The 23,059-nt window shown below is 42.0% G+C and overlaps 2 protein-coding genes and 1 long non-coding RNA gene across 5 annotated transcripts in view; 2 read left to right on the top strand and 1 right to left on the bottom strand.

Annotated features, from left to right (window-relative positions):
- Positions 1-4,684, bottom strand: part of LOC125881157 (suppressor of cytokine signaling 3-like) — a 5,777-nt gene extending 1,093 nt beyond the window's left edge. The window contains exons 1-3 of one of the 2 annotated variants that reach the window (XM_049564185.1): positions 4,609-4,684; positions 1,596-1,941; positions 1-1,508 (exon numbers count right to left, since the gene is read on the bottom strand). The exon at positions 1-1,508 is cut by the window's left edge and continues 1,093 nt beyond it. In XM_049564185.1, the coding sequence (XP_049420142.1) occupies positions 957-1,508; positions 1,596-1,724 (681 nt within the window). In that variant the 5' untranslated portion in view covers positions 1,725-1,941; positions 4,609-4,684 and the 3' untranslated portion in view covers positions 1-956. Of the gene's footprint in view, positions 1,509-1,595; positions 1,942-2,708; positions 3,300-4,608 lie in introns of those variants that run through there. The other variant, XM_049564184.1, reaches the window with a different exon arrangement.
- The window catches only part of LOC125881175 (uncharacterized), a 261,696-nt gene that overhangs the window by 55,540 nt on the left and 183,097 nt on the right, over positions 1-23,059 (top strand). The gene's annotated exons all lie outside the window — the stretch shown is intronic.
- The window catches only part of LOC125881106 (CDP-diacylglycerol--glycerol-3-phosphate 3-phosphatidyltransferase, mitochondrial), a 41,794-nt gene continuing 24,423 nt past the window's right edge, over positions 5,689-23,059 (top strand). For both annotated transcript variants that reach the window (XM_049564104.1, XM_049564105.1), the window contains exons 1-2: positions 5,689-5,836; positions 18,811-19,021. In XM_049564104.1, coding sequence (XP_049420061.1) covers positions 5,721-5,836; positions 18,811-19,021 — 327 coding nt within the window. In that variant the 5' untranslated portion in view covers positions 5,689-5,720. The remainder of the gene's footprint in view (positions 5,837-18,810; positions 19,022-23,059) is intronic.

Genomic DNA, 23,059 nt, shown 5'->3' on the forward strand with positions numbered 1-23,059 from the left:
TGCCGTGCCAAGGCTTTTGTCTCGGTAACAAGCTTTTGTCTCGGCAACAGCAGTCTGTTTTCTGTCACTGTCAACTCAAAAGGGTTTCAGGGAGCGGGGTAATGGAGGAGAATCAAGAAACAAACAGGAGAAGATGCTTTGTAATGCCTTTTTTCTCCTCTCTCTTGTTCCCACGAAAACCTACGTGCTGGCCTGTACCTGCATCTGTGTGTGTGTGTGTGTGTGTGTGTGTGTGGAGTGAGCGTGCATGACCGCCCCTCTCCCCCCCTGTGAGGCAACACTTGCGGGAAGCAGCGATGGAAATGTGTGCACCACCACAACACACAAACACACACACACACATTCAGACAAACAAATGGTGTATGTTCGCTGCTTTGGGCCCCTCGTTTGGACTTTGCCTTTTTTCTGTAACTCCTCCTTCGTTCACCCCCTCTGAACCCTCCTGCTCTTTGTCGTCTTTCTTTCTGTCCGCTGATCCAAAGAGTTGTAAATGTCAGGCTGATGGAGGCGAGGAGAGGAGAGGTTTTCTTCTTGAGCACATTAAAGGGATCACTGGTGGTGTATTGATCACGTCGTCGCCGTCGTTGTTAATATCGACCGATCGGGTTAATCTTCTACGAGGCTCTGCTCTGCGTCTGAGTCAGTCATAGGAAACATTGACCTCTGACCTCTGGCTTTGTTTGCCACTCACATTAGTGGTCAGTTTTTGCAAGGCAGGACGGACGAGGTAATCGTTGGTTACCTAAATCACACTCCTCATCCCAGACCCCCGGGTCAGCGGGAGACTCTAGGTCGATGGTGCCCGTCTGTGAAGCAGATCTGGATCTCAATGAAACACTGACCTCACACTGGCGTCTAACTGGCCAGTATCTGGCGGCACGCATATTCACAGAACTGGTCTGCGCCGTCCTCCAGGCACCTGGTCCATGTAGTGGAACCTCTGCGGTTCCTGTCAGTCATATAGGAGCGTCGTACTCCTCCAGGAAGTCTCTTAGTGTGTGCGGGAGCTGCTCTGCTCGCTCCGACCCCCCCAGGTTGTTCAGGGTCCTCCTGCACATGTGCTGCAGGGACGAGAGAGAACTTAAGAGGGGCCGGCGCAGCTCCAAGGGAATCCTCTCCCCGCCGGTGTGAATCAGATACACACTACACCCCTTCTTTTCTGCCTCTCTCGAATTCCCCCCACACGCCCCCTCTCTGCTCCTTCCAGTATCCGGCCCTTTCCCCATGTAGTGCGCTATGAGTTTAAGCACGCAGTCAAACTGCGGCAGCTCTTGGGTGTTTTGGGGGTCCGGCTGTAGGAAGAAGCCGCCTCCCTCGCTGTGGATGCGCAGGTTCTTGGTTCCTCGAGCCGTCTGGACAGAGAGGGTGAAGAAGTGGTGGTGGTCCGAGGAGTCGCGGATCAGGAAGGTGCCGGGCGGCTCTGAGCGCAGCAGGGAGCTGGCCTCCCGGCCGCCAACGGCCCCCCAGTAAAACCCACTCTCCTGTAGCTTACGCAATGCATGCATCACCTGAAACAGAAAAAAATGACCATGACAACGTGCTGCGTGACATCAATACCACATCAATATGTCTCTACAGACTCATCTGCGACTGACCTGCTGGTAGTGTGCATGCGAGCTGAAGGGCTTGTAGTGATGTGGGGTGAAGCTGGACCCCTGAACCCTGCTCTCCGGAGGGGTCACGCTGCTCATGGCGAGGGTGTTGCGTCCGCTGAAGGCTACCATGGCGCCATGGCCCCCTGCCTCTGCCTGTCGGTCGAGAGGCAGGGGGCCCACAACTGGAGCGCCGAGGTGGACAGGTGGGAAGGAGTTTAGGGCGGAGGGGGAGGAAAGAGAGGGGGAATGGGGTGATGGCGGCGGGGTCACACACCGGGTCCAGGGCCCCGGGGGAGAGGAGTCTGATGCATCCAGAGAGGGGCTGGGAGAGAGCACCTAAACACAGCTGGGGGAGAGGGAGCACAGATTATCCATCTATATATAGACCGATGCACACATCCAGCCTACAGCCTCCTCTGAGACTCACTCATTCATGAGCACGGACGTAAATAAACGAGTTCTCGGTTTACCCCCAGAAAATGCAGTTATGGCGACTGTGACAGATGCATGAAGCAGCACCGGGCAGCCAGCAGGTTATATTTAGTTTAAATGAATCCTCGCTTACTCGCGCTGAGCCTGCTGCTGCTGCTGCTGCTGCACCGTGCAGCCAGACAGCAACCAGATCCTGATTGCTTTCAATTGTCTTCGATCGGGCGTACCGCAACAAGGGATTTCAGAAACGGGGTCACTGTGAAAGAGTCCGGCGCGCTTTTTTTTTTCTTTTCTTTTTTCTCTCTCTCCCCCTCTTTCACTAAAGAAGTCCTTATTCCCTGCTCGGTCGCGCCACAGAGGCCCCATTCTCCGGTTTCACTGAAACTAAAAAGGTGTCCCGTCTGCTCTGCTCTGCTCTGGGAATTAAAGACGGCTTCAGTGCGGGACAGAGGACCGGAGCAGGAGGCGCCATAACGGTTCAGAGCCGCTGCTATAAAAGTCGGTCCACTATTCACAATATTGCGAAACAGCCCCCCGAAAACACACTTCATCCCCCCTCGGCTGCACTGCACCAAGAGCTGCTCACAACAGCTGCTCTGCATTATAACCTCCATCTTCCCAGTCATGTAGTCTGCTCCATGATGCACACAGACGCGTCTCTCCACACTGTTTTTAACTTACCTTGCGGATATGTTCAGCCCAGCACCGCAGCCGCTCGTCGCCAAAGGAAAATATATGCAAACTACCCGAGAGTAGTGCTAAACGAAGGATTAAGTCAGGCATTAAAATCCAAAGGAAGTATCCAAAGAGTGTGTGTGTGTGTGTGTGTGTGTGTGTGTTTCTGTCCTGAGCGGAGGAATGCGGCGGCGGCGATATCAGCCGGCCAGATCGTGTCCGTGTGTGGAGGAAGGTTACTGGAGGTTGTTTCCACTTCCAGTGAGTAAAGCCGATGTTCGTAAGGCTCCGCCTCCTCCGTTCAGAGGTTCTTCCAGTAAACCAGTAAACACGCGCACGCGCACGCACACGCACGGGCAGCACAGACACTCGTGCGCGCGCTCCCTCTTGGCAGATTGCCAATAAATAATAAGCGTGACCTTTGCCGGGCTGTTTCCTGGTACTGGTGGGTTCCCTTCTGCACAAGGTGAACACGTTAAAGGCTCCACACATGGAACAATACACACGTATTATAATGTGACTTTATTATGTGAATACAGCAGATTTCAGACGTCTGAATAATATGCAACAGGAATAACTCCATACAATGTATATAATGACAAACTACTCTATCATCAAACTGTTATATAAAGCACTGTGCTTATTGTTCTGCACATGTTCATTACACAGATATTCAAGAGTGGAATATTTTTGAGCAAAACATTAAAACAATACTTATGAATGTATGAATCCTGCATTCAGACTCCTGCGTAAGTACAAAAGTAATGTCACTAAAATGCACTATTTTTTAAATTAATATATATATATTCCAAATTATTATTATTATTATTGTTATTATAAATATAATAATAAGAATATAATAACAAATCTTAAATGACAACATACTTTTATGTACTGCCAAAAATCTTTCTCAGTATCTTTATTTTTAATAAAATATTATTAATAATTTTATTGTTATTAATAATAATATCAACAATAATAATAATAATAAATAAAATAATAAAAGATAATAAATTGTTAATGACAACCTACTTCCATTTAAAATAAAATGATAAAAAAAAATGAACTTCTCAGAAAAGTCTTGGCGGGAAAATGTTTCTCAATAGCTTTATTTATTTTAAATAAAATTATTAATATTAAAAATAAATAAGATCATAAAAAAAAATGGTTAATGACAACCTACTTTAATTTAAAATAAAATCATAATGTCATCATTTATTTAATAATCTGCAGTAATTTTTATACTTTTATATACTGTTGGGATGTTTAATCTATGATGGTGATCATGTGTTTTGCATGTTGAATGAATCAACATGTTGAATATTTCAGCCCTGACATGAAGTGGAGGAGCATAGGTAGTATAAATGGAAATAAAATTAAAACACAAGTACCTCAAAATTGTACTTCAGCATGGTACCAGAGTAAATGTTGCTTTCTGGCACTGCAAATATTTACTCAGCAATACATCTTATTATCTTCATCCTCTATTTAAGTAAAATGAGCAATACCACAATGTAAAAATACTCTTAGCGATATCAAGTATAATTTTGAATGCAACATTTGCACTTAAAATGCACATTTGTGTCAAAAGTAAAAGCACAAATTAGGCTTTATGAGTGTTGTATTACTATACATGTATATTATTAAATTTGTGTAAGCAGCTATTTAATGTAATTTAAAGTTTAAACTATAACAATGCATCATGTTTTTTAAAATGAATGTAACTCCACTGCCAACATTTGATCAATAATCTACATGTTGTAATAATCTACCTTTGAACGTCACATTCTTAAATAAATCATTTTATTTATTCTATCTAAGCAGTTAATCACTTTCCTTTAGTCTCTTGTGCTGCTTCAACATATAAGTTATTCCCCCCACTGAGGATCGATAAATAAAGCCTTACCTTAACATCAGACTTCAGAAGTAAAACCCTTTTATTCTCTTTCTTCACACTATGACAGATGATTAACAATGGAGCCACTACAGGCTGGCTAATGTTTAAAGATAAACTCCCTCAGGCCCTCACGTCGTGTCAGGAAGCAACCGACTTACTGAAAGTGCTCTTGAGCAACAACTGGCTACGCTTCTGACCTGAAATACTCTGCTACAAGGCTGCATTCAAAGCCTTACTTAATAACAAGTATGAATGTATTATCAGCAAAAAAATAAAAGTACTCATTATGCAGGATAGTATTTGGCAGTAGGCCACAATTACTGGAACACTGTGTAAGCTGTATTTTAATGTTATATCTGGTCAGGTGAGCTATTATGAAGCAGTTATAATTATTGGGTGGAGGTTATTAAATATACTGTTGGGTAGTTTAATTATTTCACAGACACAAAAACATTCTGACACTATCAAAGAGGACGTAAACAAAGATAACAAACAATGCTGCTTGTATTCTCTCTGTGTGTGCATCAATAAAACTACAGATCACAACATGTATACTACTAATTAACACTCACCCCATGCTAATGACAGCCATCACTAGTCTGCTAATACAGTGGAATGACTGGGTGGAGCATGTTTTAAAGTCCTGTGGTGCTGCCAGGAGGACTGAATTCCTGGAACAAATACCTGTATACACTACACACTCTGCACCACGTGACTGACAGCAAGAGGTGAAAGCCTGAGGTCACACCTTTGATGACAGGTAACATATCAAGGAGGACAAAGATCGAGCAGAAATGCATTTGGAGGCCATGAGAATATGATTTTAGGGTGAATTAGACTAATATAACATTTAAAATGTAGTGTGCAGGTTGGCCACTAGAGGTCATTTAAAGGCGCTTAAACCAAAATACATGAGCAGATATAAACAACTTGTTATTGTTTTAATCTGATTTGTTATTTATTTATTGTCGCAGGTAAAAAAAACAAAACAAAACAAAAAAAGATAGATAAAGTGATACTCAGCGCGATGAGTTGCTCCCACAGCCCACAGTAAACACAGCGTGTCAGTGAACGCAGGTGTCGCGTCAATAAAGTTTATTCAAAGTCCCTCCGCCGCAGCAATGGCTGCCCCCATGTCCTGGAGGAGGCTGGTGCACTCCGTGTACTCACCGGCCATCGCCGGGGTCCTCACCCGAATATCTGACCGGCTCTTCCGTGCACGGGACAGAAGAGGGGGGTAAGAGACACGGCTCACGAGGACACACGCAGACACGAACACGAAACACCCGTTTTTCTGTGTCGTAGTTCTCAGTGACGCTCTCTGTCATGGAGATGCTTTGCTAATGTTGACACTGCTAATGCGTCAATTATCGGACTCGTGCTGCTTTAGTGTGGTGTTTCTGATTTTAAATCTTTAGCTGCCATCTTGTAGGTTTTTGGGGTGACATTTGCGAGTGTTCAGGAGACTTTAAGGTCAGTTTTAGCTCATTTCCAACCGGAAACGCAGCCCCAAACAGAAGCTAACGTTCACCTTCAGGGACAGCTTTCCCTAACAGGGGGTTTGTACATGGTGTTCTCCTCAGTGATTCTTACGTAACATGGAGACGAGATGAAGATGAAACCTGTCTGACAGAGTCCTCCTTCCTGTCAGGGATCACACAGGTGATGTCACTTATTAGCATAATACACCTGCGGCTAAACCAGCTAGCTAGAGCAGCTCACCTGGGCCTTTTCAAATCAGGTTCCCCTGCTTCGTGCGTGGGTAATCAAGTTATCCACATTATCATAGTCATTATTTGGCACAAATCTGGAGGGTTTTTTTGTCCTGTGAAGCTGGTTTAACGCATAGTAACATCCTTAAAGGTGAACACCACCTAAAAAAAGACATCCAACATGTTATTTCCATGGTCAAGGAAATTTCAATCAGTATTTATCAGCACTGGGGATTACCAGAGTACGGAAGCATATTGCTGCCACAACAGGAAAAAAAATAATGGATCAGTATTACATTATAATGTGAAAAGTTTATTGTTCTAACAAGAAGTTTTTCACCTAACAACATATTTTGACGTTATAACATGATAACTTCCCGTTTTTAATGTTGTAAAAACAGGAAAAGTTTCGCATTTAACATGAAATTTTTCACGTGCTTACAATATACGTTATAACGTGAAACTTTTCATGTTATTACAGTATAAATTATCACGTTATAACGTGATAACTCATATTGTAAAAACGTGAAAGTTTCGCGTTATAATGTGAAACTTTTAACATTCTTACAATATATGTTATAAAGTGAAACTTTTCATGTTATTACAGTATAAATTATCACGTTATAACATGAAATGATATTGTTATAATGTGAAACTTTTCACATTCTTACAATATACGTTATAATGTGAAACTTTTGATGTTCTTACAATATAAATTATCACGTTATAACATGAGACTATATAATGTGAAATTTTTTATGTTATTACAATATAAATTGTCACGTTATTACATGAAACTATATTGTTAAAATGTGAAACTTTTGATGTTCTTACAATATACGTTATAACGTGAAACTTTTGATGTTCTTGCAATATACGTTATAACGTGAAACTTTTGATGTTCTTACGTTATATGTTATAACATGAAACTTTTTATGTTCTTACAATACAAATTATCATGTTATAACATGAAACTATATTGTTATAACGTGAAACTTTTGATGTTCTTACATTATATGTTATAACGTGAAACTTTTTATGTTCTTACAATACAAATTATCACGTTATAACATGAAACGATATTGTTATAACGTGAAACTTTTTATGTTCTTACAATACAAATTATCACGTTATTACATGAAACTATATTGTTATAACGTGAAACTTTTCATGTTCTTACAATATGTTATCATGTTTTAACATGAAAATATATTGTTATAACGTGAAAACCTTCTAGTTAGAACAATGAGCTTTATACGTTATGACGTAATACTGATCCAGTATTTTTTTCCTGATGTGGCAGCAATACGCTTCTGTACCAGAAGATCCACGATACGATATTATCACGATACTTAAGTCATGATACAATACTATTGCGATCTTAAATGTGCTGTGACATGCAGGGTACTGCGATAAAATAAATAGCTATTTATTACCATTTTTTTCAACTGTAAATTATGTTCCCAAATGAAAACTTTGTCAAGATGTGTTTTATCTAATAAGATAAAGTTTTCAGTCTGTTCATCTCACTTTTTGCAGCAAAATGTATCTAGTGGATGAAAAAAATGATTCAGATCATATCAAACTTTTTATAAAGCACGTTTTAAAACAACCAGAGTTGACCAAAGTGGTGTGCAGGTAAATAAAATAAATAATAGAACATAACATGGTAACGGCAAAATGTGCCAAAAACATGCACAAATAAACAAGTAAAATAATTAAACGAAAAGAAAAGAAAGCACAGAATAGTGTGATCTGAAAATAAAATGTGAAAGATAAAAATAGAAACCTGAAAGACAGTTGAAGGCCTTAGAAAATGTGTGGGTCTTCAGCCTAGATTTCAACGTGTCAAAGTCAAATCAGTCACAGCAGAAGAAGCACAGCTGTAACTTTTAACGATGGCTTTTGTTAGATTCCCAGTAAGCCAGCGTGTTACAGCACTAAAGCAGCTAAATGGAATTCAGCCGTCATTAATTTTATTATTCACACCTGTGCTTTTCCTACTTTGACATGTCCCCTGCAAGACATCTTGTTACAATCTTAGACACTGTAGGGGGAAATTATAAGTTAAGTGCAGCTTCCTGAGTTGTCTCTCTGTTTCTGAAAAGGACACTTGAGTTAGGGCGTGGAGACAGGTCGGAGCCTGAAATAAGAATCTGTCATCTACATAGCTCTCTTATCTTTATCTCTTTATCTCTTACTGTAATCGTCCTGCATCATTTCCTCCAGTGTTTAACCCTGGTGTCTGCATGAGTTATAAAAACCATGAGGCAAACAGAAAATGTGTGTGACTTTAATAATTGTGTCAACAAGTATAGTTGATGGTCTGGCGATGATTTAGCCTCTGGGGGCAGCGGCCAGTCAGGGCTTCCAGTGTTGCCAGCAGATAACAGATGGGACGCCTTTAAAACTTTTTGCTTCACCCACACTGGCGAGGTTTTGCAGGATGTAGCTGTGCACACTTCGCAGGCTGTTCGCGTACACTGTTCATACGTATACCTATAAAGAGTAACACCTCGTTTCCATGTAGCTCTGTAGTTCTATGTGTCAGCCCTGTGATAGTCTGGTGACCTGTCCAGGGTGTGCCCCGTGGCTCTCACCCAGTGTCAGCTGGGGTAGGCTTCTTCGCAGTCCACTGCACAGCTAACAATATCTTACTTTAAACGGCACCTGCAGGACCATTTCTTGATACTGAGTGCAAAAACCCAAAAACCAAATATGAATTTCTGTGACTTTATGAGCGCTTCCAACTCTGTGACAACAGTCTGGGTACAAAGTCAGGGCCTTAACGTAGACGGCAGCGGCCTGTGCGGCTATTATGTACATCCCAACATGTGGACGAAGAATTCTTTTCACAATAGTATTGATTTCGCCATTATTTAAATTTCTTTGTTGTCTCCTAGAGTCGTATCTCGCTTGATCTACGCTACACTGCCTCCACCATCTCCGGTGGTTCTGCTCCGTTTCATCCGTATCCGTAAGCTTTCGGAAAACGTGCACAAATACGGACAAAATTAATGCAGGGACAGAGGTCTCCATCTGTCTACATCTACTTACCTAGCATTGAGCATAGATGAGCCCTCAGACACACCTTCAAGTGGGTTGCCCTGTTTGTATTGAGAATACGAATGTCAATGGTTCAGCTGTCAAGAATTTGCTTTACTAGTTACGCATGTCGAACAAGGGGTTAATTTTGCTACTCTTCAGTTTATGCACTGTGCACCACCTGGGTCAGGTGGGAGTCAGCTAGCGGTGCCACTCCTATGGTGATTACCACAAGTAACACTGTCACGATCCAACAGGGTTGCTATAGAAACGTGGTGGCCACCCTCCGGTCTCCTTGCAGGTCGCCTCGGTTAGTAAGCGGCCCAGTTTTGAGCTGCAAACCCCCTTTAGCATATCTGTTAGCTCTGTTAGCACTGTCAGCACGGCTAGTGGTGCTAACATAGTGAACAGTGCTGAAGGGAAGACCTGCCAGGAGACTGGAGGGTAGCTGCCATATTTCTATAGCAACTTCGTCATGCTGCATGGACAGAGTTTCCAGTGATAATCGCGAATTAGCAGCACCGCTAGCTACTTAGCACCCACCCAACCTGGGTGGTGCACAGTGCAGAGTGGCTAGTTAGCTAACCAGTGGAGCTTGGAGGGGGGGTGCCGGCACTGTGTTTCCACATGTGAACTCTGCTAGCCAGATTGATAGCAAATAAGCAGATACACTACACACAAGAGATAGTACTTAAAAATGCAGTGCTAAAGCTCACTGAGTCATTGGGGTGCCAGACAAAAAGGAAAGGCCTCTTGTTTTATTTTGTTTTTCACGTAATTTTTGCATTTTTTTTCTTTAAAAAGAACCGGCCAGTTACCATTTACTGGGTGTCAGGCAATCCAAAGCAAAATTAACCAAACCTGACATTCCTAATTGAGATAGAAATCCCTGCCGTGCTGAGCTGATGCGCTGAGTCAAACTGGGTCAAACCAAGCCAGCACATGTGTATGGAAAAGTGCTCTCTTTGAGCCAGGCCTTATCGCCCAGCATCAGTTGTCGCCCCCACAAATGCTCTTGTGGCTGAAGGGGAACAGATCCAGGCTCCACCATCTTGTGGAAAGACTTCCCAGAAGAGATGAGGCCATTATAGGGGCAGATTGATGCTCATGTAGTGTGCATGCTTGTCTTATTATAACACAGGTTCTTTTACCACAGTATGACCACAATATGATCGTACTAATATTAAATTGTCTACATTCTAAGAACTATAAAAGCAACAGAGACCAGCTCTACCAGTTTACTAATTGAGACAAATGAGGAAGTAAATCTATTAAGGATGCAAAGTTCCCAGTCGGGGAAATTTTGAATTATGAGGAATCATGAGGAAGACAGTCAGACAGCATTTTTTTCCCATCACATGCTTTAAATCTGGAGGATGTGGCGCAGTCACACACCAGAGTAAACAGCTCCTCTCTTCATTGCAGTTAGTAGCTACAGTCTTGCTTTATTAACTTAGCCTCTAACCTTATTAAATCTAAGGGAGTTAACTTCATCTCAGTTCAATTGATGTGCGCTTCACTGCTAAAATAACTTTTATATTTGCACACAGAGTGTTAAGCACTCCACCTTCAAAGGTTTTATTTTACTTTAGTTTCACTGAGTAATAGTAATAGTTGATTTTGTATTCGTGGCTGGAACAGCTTCATTTCAAAGTGTTTCTTATCTCCTGTCAAACTCTTCTTATCTTTTTATTGCTTACAGAAAATTGTACGGTCTTCGAGGTCAGCTGGGCCTGTCCGTCACATTACATAAGCCAGATGAACTGCTTGTAGATAACGTTTGTAATTTGCACCGCTCTAAAACAGACGGAAAGATAATTGAGCATAAGCTGTTTAGGAAGGAGGGATTTCTCTTTCATGCTACACTGGTTTCATGGCTCTGTGAGTGATATGCGTGTTTATGATAGGACTCAAATCCCAAAAAACAGGGAAATCCCCTCATCTGTGTTTGCTGCAGAAGTTCCAACTCAGCAAAGAAACTTTGGAAAGAAGTCCTTTTGTTTTGACGTGACTTTTCTTTCCTAGACGTTTTTTGTGGGTTAAATCCAAACCAAAACGTAAACAGCGTGTGTGAGTGCATGAGTGTGTGTTCTGGTCGTAATGGATATGAAGGAATTTAGTAGATTTTTGACAATCAGCCTCCGAGGGTCACAGTCATGTCTGAGGTTCACACTCCACCCTGTCTTTCTTTAATGTGGCTACGTTGTCAGACCAGATTGTGAGATTGTATGGTGGAGACAAAAGGGATGTGGTGTTGGGGTGAATTTTAGGACACCGAGAGAGAAAATCTAGACCCAGAAAGTCTGATCTGTGTCCTCACAGATTGAATGCAACACTTAATTGATTAGTGGATTCGCAGAAAAATATTTGTTTCAATTTTTATTTTATTTTTTCAGCAAAAATACCAATTTCTTTGTTTAAATTGATGTCAGTAAACTGAATATTTTGGGGTTTAAACAAGACATCTGGGGCATAGACACTTCCACTATTTTCTGACGTATCATTGGCAAAACAATTAAGAAAATAAAAAATCGTCAGTCGCAGCCCTAGTTTGACACTTAGTTTTACCTAGTTTGAATTCTTTGCTGATCTTTCAACCAGCTTTGTATCGTAACAATATGGGTAGTATGTGTAATTGAACTGTGGTAAACTTCCCTCCATCGTACCAATGACCAGATCTCGTGTTTCTCCAAATCTGTCAGACTTTTTCTGGCTCTGGGCTGTTGCTCAAACAACATATTGTACTTCGGCATTTTCGGATGCCCACCACCACAGACACACGGGGTCTCGTTCGTGAAATGTTTGTAATTCAGCGAGTAGATTTGCACGTGAAAAAACGCTATACTAAAAACCTACTCCAGGTAATGAATGTCACGGAAAACTCGGTTTTGATCTTAGGTATGCGAGTTTGTTCATTGATTGTATGTTCATCATTCATTAATTGACAGTAAATAGCCAGTGACCACCATATATGGAGGGGATAATTACTGTGGACAGGTGCAACTTGTCGACCTGCGGACATAAGCAAACAAAGAAAGAGAAAGAGAGGGAAAGAAAACCTTTTTCGATGAATGAAGAGAATGAAGTTGTTTTAGGTGAAGTGGGGTTGAGAAATACATTTTATTTTCTTCTGTTATTGGTAATGTGACAGGGACAGGTAAATCAAAGGCCTGGAAGGAGGTAACAGGTGCGGTTAACTTTGTGTCCTCTGTTGTAAGAACCACCCAAAAAGTTAAACGAAAATAGTTTGTACACACAGAAAACACAACAGCGACAGGAAACTTTTCCCAGTCAGCTCTCTGCTGCAGACAAGCTCAGTGCTTGCATCATCTTTAGAAGGAGCAGATGTCGACCTTAAGCTAGCTTGGGCCATGTGAAAGTTAACAATATTTTAACGGAGCAAGGCAAGCTAATTGCTAGCGTGCTCGGTTGAAAAGGAAAAAAAACAATGCTTTGAGATGGCTGTCAGTGATGGGAGAGGTATAATCATATAATCTTGTTTGAGCTATAACAGGTGTTGTGTTCCACGTTTTATTTCCCAATTGCTCTTGGAAAGAAGCATAGAGTACAGTTTGTTGGAAATCGCTGGTTTCGGTTCAACACTGGAAGATGTGCCCATAATTCACTCAATGTCGCATGGGGGCTAGGAATAAGGTGGATTGCTCCGGTGCGGCGCAGTGCATTTTGTTAGCTGTATGTTTTCTACCTCTTGAGCAAAAGCGAATATCACAGCCCCTTTTCTGTTTGCTCTGGACATGAAGCACTAAATTCAAAAGCAGTGGTGTCTCTCTACTGCATAGATAGGCCAGTTTTATGGAAACAGCATCTTTCCAGCAGTGAAATACTTCTTAAACCAGTGGTTCCAAACTGGTCCAGCCACAGGGTCCAGATTTCTCCTTAGTCATAAGTACAAGGTCGACACAGTTTAATATATTCAGCGTCATACTTGCGTTTGGTTATGTCATCAAGCTAGTTTGCTGACTCTGTCAAGTAGCTGTTAGCTACTCACTCTACAGCAGGAAACAGCACTTAAGAATAAAAGCTCTGTGCTGGAAATTCACAGTATTCTAAAATAAAGTGTGTTTTTTAACAGACTTGACACATTCACAAGTCACTTGGGGTCCATTCAGAATGGACCTGCGACCCACTTTTGGACCACGACCCACCAGTTGGGAACAACTGTCTTAAACTAAAACTGTCACCTCTGGTTGCAGAGCTTCTCTGTCATGTTATACTGTATGTTTGACAACATATCCTCCAAAGTTAACCAGAAAAACAAAATGTTTCCCACTGGTGGACAATCATTATGCAGCCTCAGAGGTCAGTATTAGAGCTGGTGGGAAGCTCTGACGTCTGACACTTGAGAGTCTGCTGGCGACAGCACAAAAGGCGATACCCAGGAAACTATTGTTTTCCCTTGATATGTGGCACAACTGACCCATTTTATCTGACGTGGTCTCGTCCTCAGGCAAGACACTTCCATAGAAATGTGCCTCATTTTCCACTGACGAGGTCAGCTGTTTTCCCATGAGTGCATTAGTCTGAAAATGCTTCAGTCAACCCACACGTTGAGCTGGTTTTCTATGCAGAAATAAAGGGGAAAACATTAATACAGAAAATAGTCAAAAGCATGTGTTTGGGGGAGAGCAACTCTGTTTGTTTTGATACGTTCTCTAGAAGGGAAAAATTGGCACACTCTCTCACACCTTCTTATTTGTCCTGACTTTGTTTTTGCTAGTTAAGTATCTTAACTCCAAGGGCAGAAGTGGAGGAACAATAAAAAGCAGGTAATCAGTGACAAAGGCTGGACAAAGATTATGAAATAACCTTCTGGACTGGGGTTGCATTAATACACTGTGTTCCAAATTATTATGCAAATGATATTTTTCTCTGATTTTCCTAAATAGTCGATGCAAATGACAGTCAGCATAATTTTCAAGTCATCAACTGTTGAGGTTTAATTCAAATGTTATTGAACAAACCTCCCAATGAAAACAGTATTTTTTTCAAAAATAAAAAACTTAAAATGCACTGTTCCAAATTATTATGCACAACAGAGTTTCAAGACATTTTCCAGGTTGTAAAGAACTGAAAATAGTCATTTGTTGAATTTGCAGCATTAGGAGGTCATATTTACTGAAATCAAAAGCTATTTCCATCAAAAACATCTTAACAGGTCAAGTTACATTTTAACATAGGACCCCTTATGTGATAGCAGCTTCACAATTCTTGCATCCATTGAACTTGTGAGTTTTTGGAGAGTTTCTGCTTGAATTTCTTTGCAGGATGTCAGAATAGCCTCCCAGAGCTGCTGTTTGGATGTGAACTGCCTCCCACCCTCATAGATCTTTTGCTTGAGGATGCTCCAAAGGTTCTCAATAGGGTTGAGGTCAGGGGAGGATGGGGGCCACACCATGAGTTTCTCTCTTTTTATGCCCATAGCAGCCAATGATGCAGAGGTATTCCTTGCAGCATGAGATGGTGCATTGTCGTGCATGAAGATGATTTTGTTTCGGAAAGCACGGTTCTTCTTTTTGTACCATGGAAGAAAGTGGTCACTCAGAAACTCCACATACTTTGCAGAGGTCATTTTCACACCTTCAGGGACCCTAAAGGGGCCGACCAGCTCTCTCCCCATGATTCCGGCCCAAAACATGACTCCGCCACCTCCTTGCTGACTTCGCAGCCTTGTTGGGACATGGTGGCCATCCACCAACCATCCACTACTCCATCCATCTGGACCATCCAGGGTTGCACGGCACTCATCAGTGAACAAGACTGTTTGAAAATTAGTCTTCATGTATTTCTGGGCCCACTGCAGCCGTTTCTGCTTGTGAGCATTGGTTAGGGGTGGCCGAATAGAAGGTTTATGCATAACTGCAAGCCTCTGGAGGATCCTACACCTTGATGTTCGTGGGACTCCAGAGGCACCAGCAGCTTCAAATACCTGTTTGCTGCTTTGTAATGGCATTTTAGTAGCTGCTCTCTTAATCTGGTGTATTTGTCTGGCAGAAACCTTCCTCATTGTGCCTTTATCTGCACAAACCCGTGTGTGCTCTGAATCAGCCACAAATCTTTTAATAGTACGATGATCACGCTTAAGTTTTCGTAAAATATCTAAGGTTTTCATACCTTGTCCAAGGCATTCAACTATTTCACACTTTTCAGCAGCAGAGAGATCCTTTTTCTTTCCCATATTGCTTGAAAATGGTGGTCTGCTTAATAATGTGGAACATCCTTCTTCAGTAGTTTTTCCTTTAATTGGGCTCACCTGGCCAACTAATTATCACAGGTGTCTGAGATAGATTTCAGTGATCCAAAGAGCCCTGAGACACAATACCATCCATGAGTTTAATTGAAAAACAAAAAATTTAATCTTTATGACACTTAAATACAATTTGCATAATAATTTGGAACGCGGTGTAGCTAAAATCACCATATTTGTAAGAATATTTTCACAATGACAATACTCTCACCGACCACTTTATTAGGTACACCTTGCTAGTACTGGGTTGGACCCCTTTTGCCTTAATTCTTGGTGTCATTGATTCAACAAGGTGCTGGAAACATTCCTCAGAGATTTTTGTCCATATTGACATGATGACATCACACAGTTGCTGCACATTTGTCGGCTGCACATCCATGATGTGAATCTCCCGTTCCACCACATCCCAAAGGTGCTCTATTGGACTGAGATCTGGTGACTGTGGAGGCCATTGGAGTACAGTGAACTCATTGTCATGTTCAAGAACCTTGAATCCCTCTCTCTCTTATAACTAAGGGTCAAGCAAGCAACCTAGGTGTTATCCAGGGGTCGTATTCACAGACATTCTGAGAACACTCTCAGAGAGGCCTAAAAACTTTTTAGTAAGGAGTCCTAGCTTAGGGTGATTTAGGAAAGTTCTCGAAGCAACTCTGAGCAAGGAAGGGACAGAAACGTTTATCTTAGTGAGGAGGTGTGGTGACCACGTAGCTAGGTACGATGCATTATTTTAAGAGATAGAATAGATTTTGTTTTTCAAATAAACACAAGAAGTTTGTGCTCTAGAGAAAGGATCAGCACTCAGTGAATAACCTCCTAAGCCCTATGATAAGCTATTTTGGCAAGGCTTAACTATACAAACCAGTGAGCAGTGATAACTAGCATGTCTTTGGGGTCATCGGGTGGGAACCTCCTTTCACCAGTGTTTCGTCTAGTTGGTCCCACGACACCTCCAGGAGGCTAGACAGTGATCTCTGGCATCCCAGAGACACTCCCCTAATGCCAGGTCTCACTGCTCCCAGCACCAACCCAACAACCTCCTTTACCTTACTTACACATGGCTTTCTCAGCCCAAACAGCACTGCCACCTTCAACAAACCCAGGCTCTGTTCATGCAAGAGTGCTGATACTACCTTTCCTAGTACATTCACCATACTCTATTTCACACGCTACATTGAAAAATTGTAATAAAAAATATTTTGAACCTAAGTCCTCCTCCCTGCTCCTAACAGATTTTAACCTTAGGAGCTCTTTTAAAGGTGCAAGATGCTCTGTGAATGACTTTTATCGGGTCTGTCCCAATACTCACACTTCCCCCTCAAAATTGGCCCAAGCCCTTGTTTTTGCACATTCCCCCAAAGGGCTAGGGTATCCCAAACTTTAGGGAAGTGCTTTTCAGCCCTTAAAATCCCCACTTAATTTGAAGGGCCGTGCAATGCACACTTACGAATCCATCTCAACTGAGGGGGACGGTTGAATTTCCGAATTGCGAAACTATCCAGCCAGGCGAGTTTTCCAGGAAGATGGCAGCCTCCATGAGAAAACCATTGCACAATTTAACTGCTATTGTCACAAATAAGCATGCAAACATTCCAAAATATGTTGCAATGTGTTATTTGTCTGCAAGCGTTGTTAGAATATGAATGCTTGAAAATCGCTAATTCACGGTGGAGCCAACATGAATATCTACAGAGTACTCCGTGTAAGAAGCCTACATCTAAGATACGCGTGACTTTGGTGAACACATCTGTTACGCTCAGTTGCATGAAGTGATGTCCCAATTTGTAGGTAAATTCCCTACCCCTCAATGCTACCCTTTCATCATTGAGGGGAATCTATCTCGTGAGTGCACTTGAAACTAAGGGGCAAGGTTAAGGGAAGAGAATTGGGATTGGTAGTCTTATCTTTAAGGGGAATTTCTAAGAAAACACAATTTTAAGAATTTTCTTAGAATTTCGTCACTATGGGCGACTCTTCGCACTAGGAAGCTCTGTGAATACAGCCCCTGGACTCAGATTTAAATCTCCACAGCCACATCAAATCCGTAACATCATCTGCCTGCTACCAAAGCAAGACCTTGAAAGGCTCACCCACGTCTTTATTTCCAGTAGATTAGATTACTGCAACAGTCTGTTTGTAGGACTTTCAAAACAAGCTGTTCAGCAGCTTATTCAAAACGTTGCTGCTTGGGTTCTGACAAGATCAAGGAAATATGAACACATTAGTCCAGTTCTAAAATCCTCACGCTGACTACCTGTCACTCAGTGAATTGATTTCAAAATCTTGCTGCTTGTGTATAAATCACTCTGTGTCTCAGCGCCCAAATATATTCTCTGATATGAACCTTCTAGGACCCTGAGGACATCTGGGGCCGGCCTACATACCGCCCCAAGTGAACAAAACATGGTGAAGCAGTGTTTTGTTATCATGCAGCACATACCTTGAATAACCTCCCCGACTCTGACTGCTTTTAAATCAAAGCTAAAAACATCCCTCTTTTACTCTGCCTACTCCACCCTGTAACTACTGCAAACATATTTTTAAACTCCATTTTAAATTATTTTAAATCATCTTTTTATCTTTGCATGTCATTGCTCTGTAAAGCACTTTGAATTGCCCTTGTGAATGAGTTGTGCTGTAAAATTAAAGCTGCCTTGCCTCGTTCTGTTAATGCTCCGGGGACATTGTTACATGTGTTTTGGGTCCGTCATCTTATGGCTACTTTTTGGAAATTTGTTAATGGGTCTTTGTCAGATTTGACTGTGTTGAGCTGTGATCCAAATCCATCCCTCTGTCTTCTAAATGACACGTCGTCCTTTACCTTTAATCAGTGTAGGTTGTTGTAGGTTGTTGCTGTAAGAAAAGGCAATTTTACATATGTTATTCACTCCGAGTCGCTCTTTTCAGCCATACTGGTTTCTGGCCTTTCATAAAATAGCAAACTTGGAATATGTAACAGCTAAAATGAGCAGATCAGGGCATAGATTGATATCATAGGTGCCCTTCATAATCTTGTCTGATCATGTGTTTGTGCCTAAAAACACAAAAAATATTTGATCACACAAAATGCTTCAGATCCAGTTCTACAACTAATTCCAGTTTCTTGTTAAGTACTAAAAATGCTCTCCTGTGAAGCAACGAGTGAAAACTGAAAGTTTTTGTCTGAATCATCAAAATGATGTTTCCCTCCAGGTCGTCTGTGCTGCTGCTGGCCCCCCTCCTGGCTGAAGCTGACCCAGCCCCCCGATGCGTCTCCAGGCCCACAGGGTCAGCCGGAGCTCAGGGCACAGACGGCCTCTGCACACACTTCCGATGGATGGCGGAGCATGTACCCGCCTTCCGGGTGCCAGGCACCCACATCCACATCCTCACCTCACCTGACCAGTTCTACCAGGCCATGAAGGTCAGTGTCCCTGTGAAAATAAACACTTTGGTTCATCTGCAACGGAGTGATTAGAAATAAAACTAAAACTAAAGGCAACAATTGCCAGTGTTTACTTTGCACAGACGTTCCTTATCATCATGTGGTATGATGCAACAAACGAGGCAGTGAAAGTGTTTGAGGTATTCAAGGAAGAACAACTTTCCCAGCAGGCTCTGACTGTTTACTCTGCAGCACCTAAGATGGCAGAACCTAGGTTGTCACACTGCAGCTGACACGAGTTAATTTATTAGGCCTGAAGTGACTTGTCCCCTCTACATGTTTTTGTTGCAATATATCTGTGTAGTGGTAGCACTGTCACCTTACAACAAGAGGGCTCCTGGTTGAAACCCAGGGTGGGGCAGCCCCTTCTGTGCGGAGTTTGCATGTTCTCCCCGTGTCAGCGTGGGTTTTCTCCAGGTACTCCAGCTTCCTCCCACAGTCCAAAGACATGCAGGTTAACTGGTGACTCTAAATTGTCCGTAGGTGTGAATGTGAGTGTGAATGGTTGTCTGTCTCTATGTGTCAGCCCTGTGATAGTCTGGTGACCTGTCCAGGGTGAACCCTGCCTCTCACCCAGTGTCAGCTGGGATAGGCTCCCGCCCCCCCCCCCCCCCCGCGACCCCCAACAAGATAAGCGGTTATGGAAAATAAATGAATGAATGAATCTGTGCTAAATATATCTACATGCTTAAAAACTCAGCGAATGACCTTCCTACGAAGATTTTTACCAGTTAAAACAATCATGAAACCACATCACTCTGCACATTTAACTTAACGTGAATCATTTAAATCATAAATGCTGACTTGAAACCCTGTACAGTTACATACTGCATGATTTAGTTTTTGTGTCTTAACGTAGTCCCACACCTGCTGCGTGTCACCACATTGGAATCCTTTTATGTTTCCTCTAACTTTGGCCTATTCAGCTGCGTCAGGAACAAAGAAACAGGAATCTGCTGCAATTTATATGCTGCTGTTGTGACAGCCGGGCAGCAGCTTCCCTCACACAAAGATGCTGTGTAAGAGTTTTATAACACACAAGAAAAAGGCTCTTTGATGAAGAAGTTTTCCCCCATGTTTTGACCCCTGATACATTTACATCCCTGCATATAATGAGGTCTAAAAATACAACACGCGACATCTTTTAATGCTCATGAAGGTCATGATGTGTGTTATGTAAAATAGTTTTTTATGGGTGTGATTTACAAAAACATGTCATTTGTTTCTTTTTTAGTGACACTTCCCCATATCTTCGAGAGCCAGGAACGCTCTAAATGACGTGTTGTTCTATTTATAGATCACTTTCACGCACACGCACACACACACACACACACACACACACACACACACACACACACCATCTGTTATTTTCCTGTTCATTACTAATTGTCACCAAGCTGTTTTATGTAATATCATAATTATACTTTTGTATGCAGAGCAGAGCCAGCCAAAACATTTGTAGCGCCTTAAGCGAAATGAAAAGGAAATGGATTCATGTGACGACACGTACGAGTTTAACCACATTACAAAAGATTTTAACCTTTTGACTTGCCATCAGCGTTAGCAAGCCATGTGGATAGTTTGGTTCAGGTTTGAGATATAACAGATTTAGTGTTCACTATAACACAAAGGAGGTGAAAGACGTTTTGTTTGTGGTGCTCAGAGCATGGAAACAATGTTAAATTCAGTCAGTTGACAGGAAATCAATCAGCATCTATTTTGTTGATTTAGAGTTTATGTCACTTTCAAGTGAATATAAGAAACATCAGCTTCAGCTGTGAGGTTGCTTTGCTTCTTGTATGTAGAGCTGCAAGGATTAATTGATTAATTATCAACTATGAAACTAATTGCCCACTAATATAATAATTGAATTTTAGTTTGAGTAATTTTTAACAAAAATTAAGGCAAGGTTGTCTGAGTCAAGGGGCCAGTTGAACAAAGCACCTTAAATAAAGATTTTCCTTTACATTTTAGATTTTTATTTATTTTATTTTATTGAACTTTCATTTAACTGGAAAAACCTTCTGAGATTGGCCAACACAGGCAGCAACATAAGTTACAGACAGCATAAAACAAAACCACAGAGTGAAAATATACAGCTCTAAAACAAGCAATGTAAAACACAGAATAAGAATGCTACAAAGGAAAAGCCAAAAAGTATGTTGATATATACTAGAAGTGAGTCATAAAAACGTAAAAAAGGGCAACTACTGACTCTTACAAAGACCAGCTAAGACACACCGTGATGTTGGCATATCGATGATTTTGTACAAAAACCCTGCTGCAGTGCTTTGAACAGGCCGAGAGGAACCAAAGAGTGCAACTTTAAGTCTTTATGCAGAAGTTTACACATATAAGGAGCTGCAGACATAAATGCTTGCTTATCAAAATCTGTCCGTATCCTCGGTACAGGCAATTAAAACATTATGTATACACGTGAGTATGCTGGAAGAAGGCCAAGTATAGCGTTGTAAGCGAAAGAGGAAGTCTGCAAAATTGTAAAGCGAGCCAGCCTACCCGAGCTCACAGGATACAGTGATGAGTTAGAAGCTTACAGTTGGTAATAAATCTCAATCCGCCCTGATGCACAGAGTCCAGAGCAGGAGTTAAGGCTTCCTTGAAATTAAACTGGTTGCACCAAACATCCTTAAGTCTTCTCCTTAAGATTTCCTTAAGTTTTTCTCCTTGTCTTGGTTTTATACTTAAGGAATTGCTTCAAGTTTGTTTAACTGTTGCACAGAGAACCTTAGCAAAAAAACATGTCTGTTTCTGGTTAAACAAAAAGGATCTTACTCTCTAACAAACAGGTCTGTCTCTGTCGGGATCCTTTCCATAATGTTATCAAACACTTAAAATAACAATCTGAGCCTGTCAGTGGCAAAAATGAACACATTAAGAGGACAGACGACAGGCGGCACATTGGTGCAGTGGTTAGTCGCCTAACAGCAACAGGGTTCCTGGTTCCTGGTGGGGGAGCCCTCCTGTGTGGAGTTTGCATGTTCTCCCCGTGTCAGTGTGGGTTTTCTCCAGGTACTCCGGCTTCCTCCCACAGTCCAAAGACATGCAGGTTAATTGGTGACTCTAAATTGTCCGTAGGTGTAAACGTGAGCGTGAATGGTTGTTTGTCTCTATGTGTCAGCCCTGTGATAGTCTGGTGACCTGTCCAGGGTGAACCCTGCCTCTCGCCCAATGTCAGCTGGGATAGGCTCCAGCCCCCCCGTGACCCCAACAGGATAAGCGGTTATTGAAAGTAAATGAATGAAAGGATTTCAGGGCTGTTTGTGCTTAAACAAAAAAGATCTTACTCTCGAACAAACAGGTCTGTATCTGTAGGGATCCTTTCCATAATGTTATCAAAAACCTGAGCCTGTTAGTGGCAAAAACAAGCACATTAATTGGACATCGACCGTGCACTATTGCCCAGAGTGGTCACATTGCAGCCTGTCACAGCGGTCTTGCTCAGTACTGGACCAGTTTCAAAAACTGTCGTCTCCATCAGTCAATTAAACACAAAAACGTGGGAAAATAGGATCCAGGTTGAAAAATATCAAACATCCCCAATCACAACCAACCCAGACTGACTGTAAATTTACTACAACTGACTGTAAATGAGCTTCTATAAACTATGTGCACACTTGATGTGAGTTATAGTGAATAAGCTGGCGAACTTTCAGGAGTGTTGGATAGAAGATCAAAGTCACGGTGAATGGAAAGAAGTAGATGCCTGTCATGCCTCCAACACTTCTTGATGATACTGGCTGTCACTGTGGCTTTCTTGCTTTGCCGCTGCCCGTAGCACGTGTGTATTGTAGTTTAGAGCTCGTGCCGCACGGTGCTACTTCACGTTCTTTGAATCTGAGCACCTAGCAAGTAAAATGATCTTTTCCATGACCCATTAACGTAGTCATTCTTAAAGACATTCTCCAGGAATCTGGTTAGTTCAGACAGTGAGTTCATGTGACTGGCAGGAAATCTTCCTCCTGTTGACAGTTTATCACTTCTTAGTATCAGATATTT

The sequence above is a fragment of the Epinephelus fuscoguttatus genome, linkage group LG20, assembly GCF_011397635.1.
Source record: "Epinephelus fuscoguttatus linkage group LG20, E.fuscoguttatus.final_Chr_v1".
NCBI lineage: Eukaryota > Metazoa > Chordata > Actinopteri > Perciformes > Serranidae > Epinephelus > Epinephelus fuscoguttatus.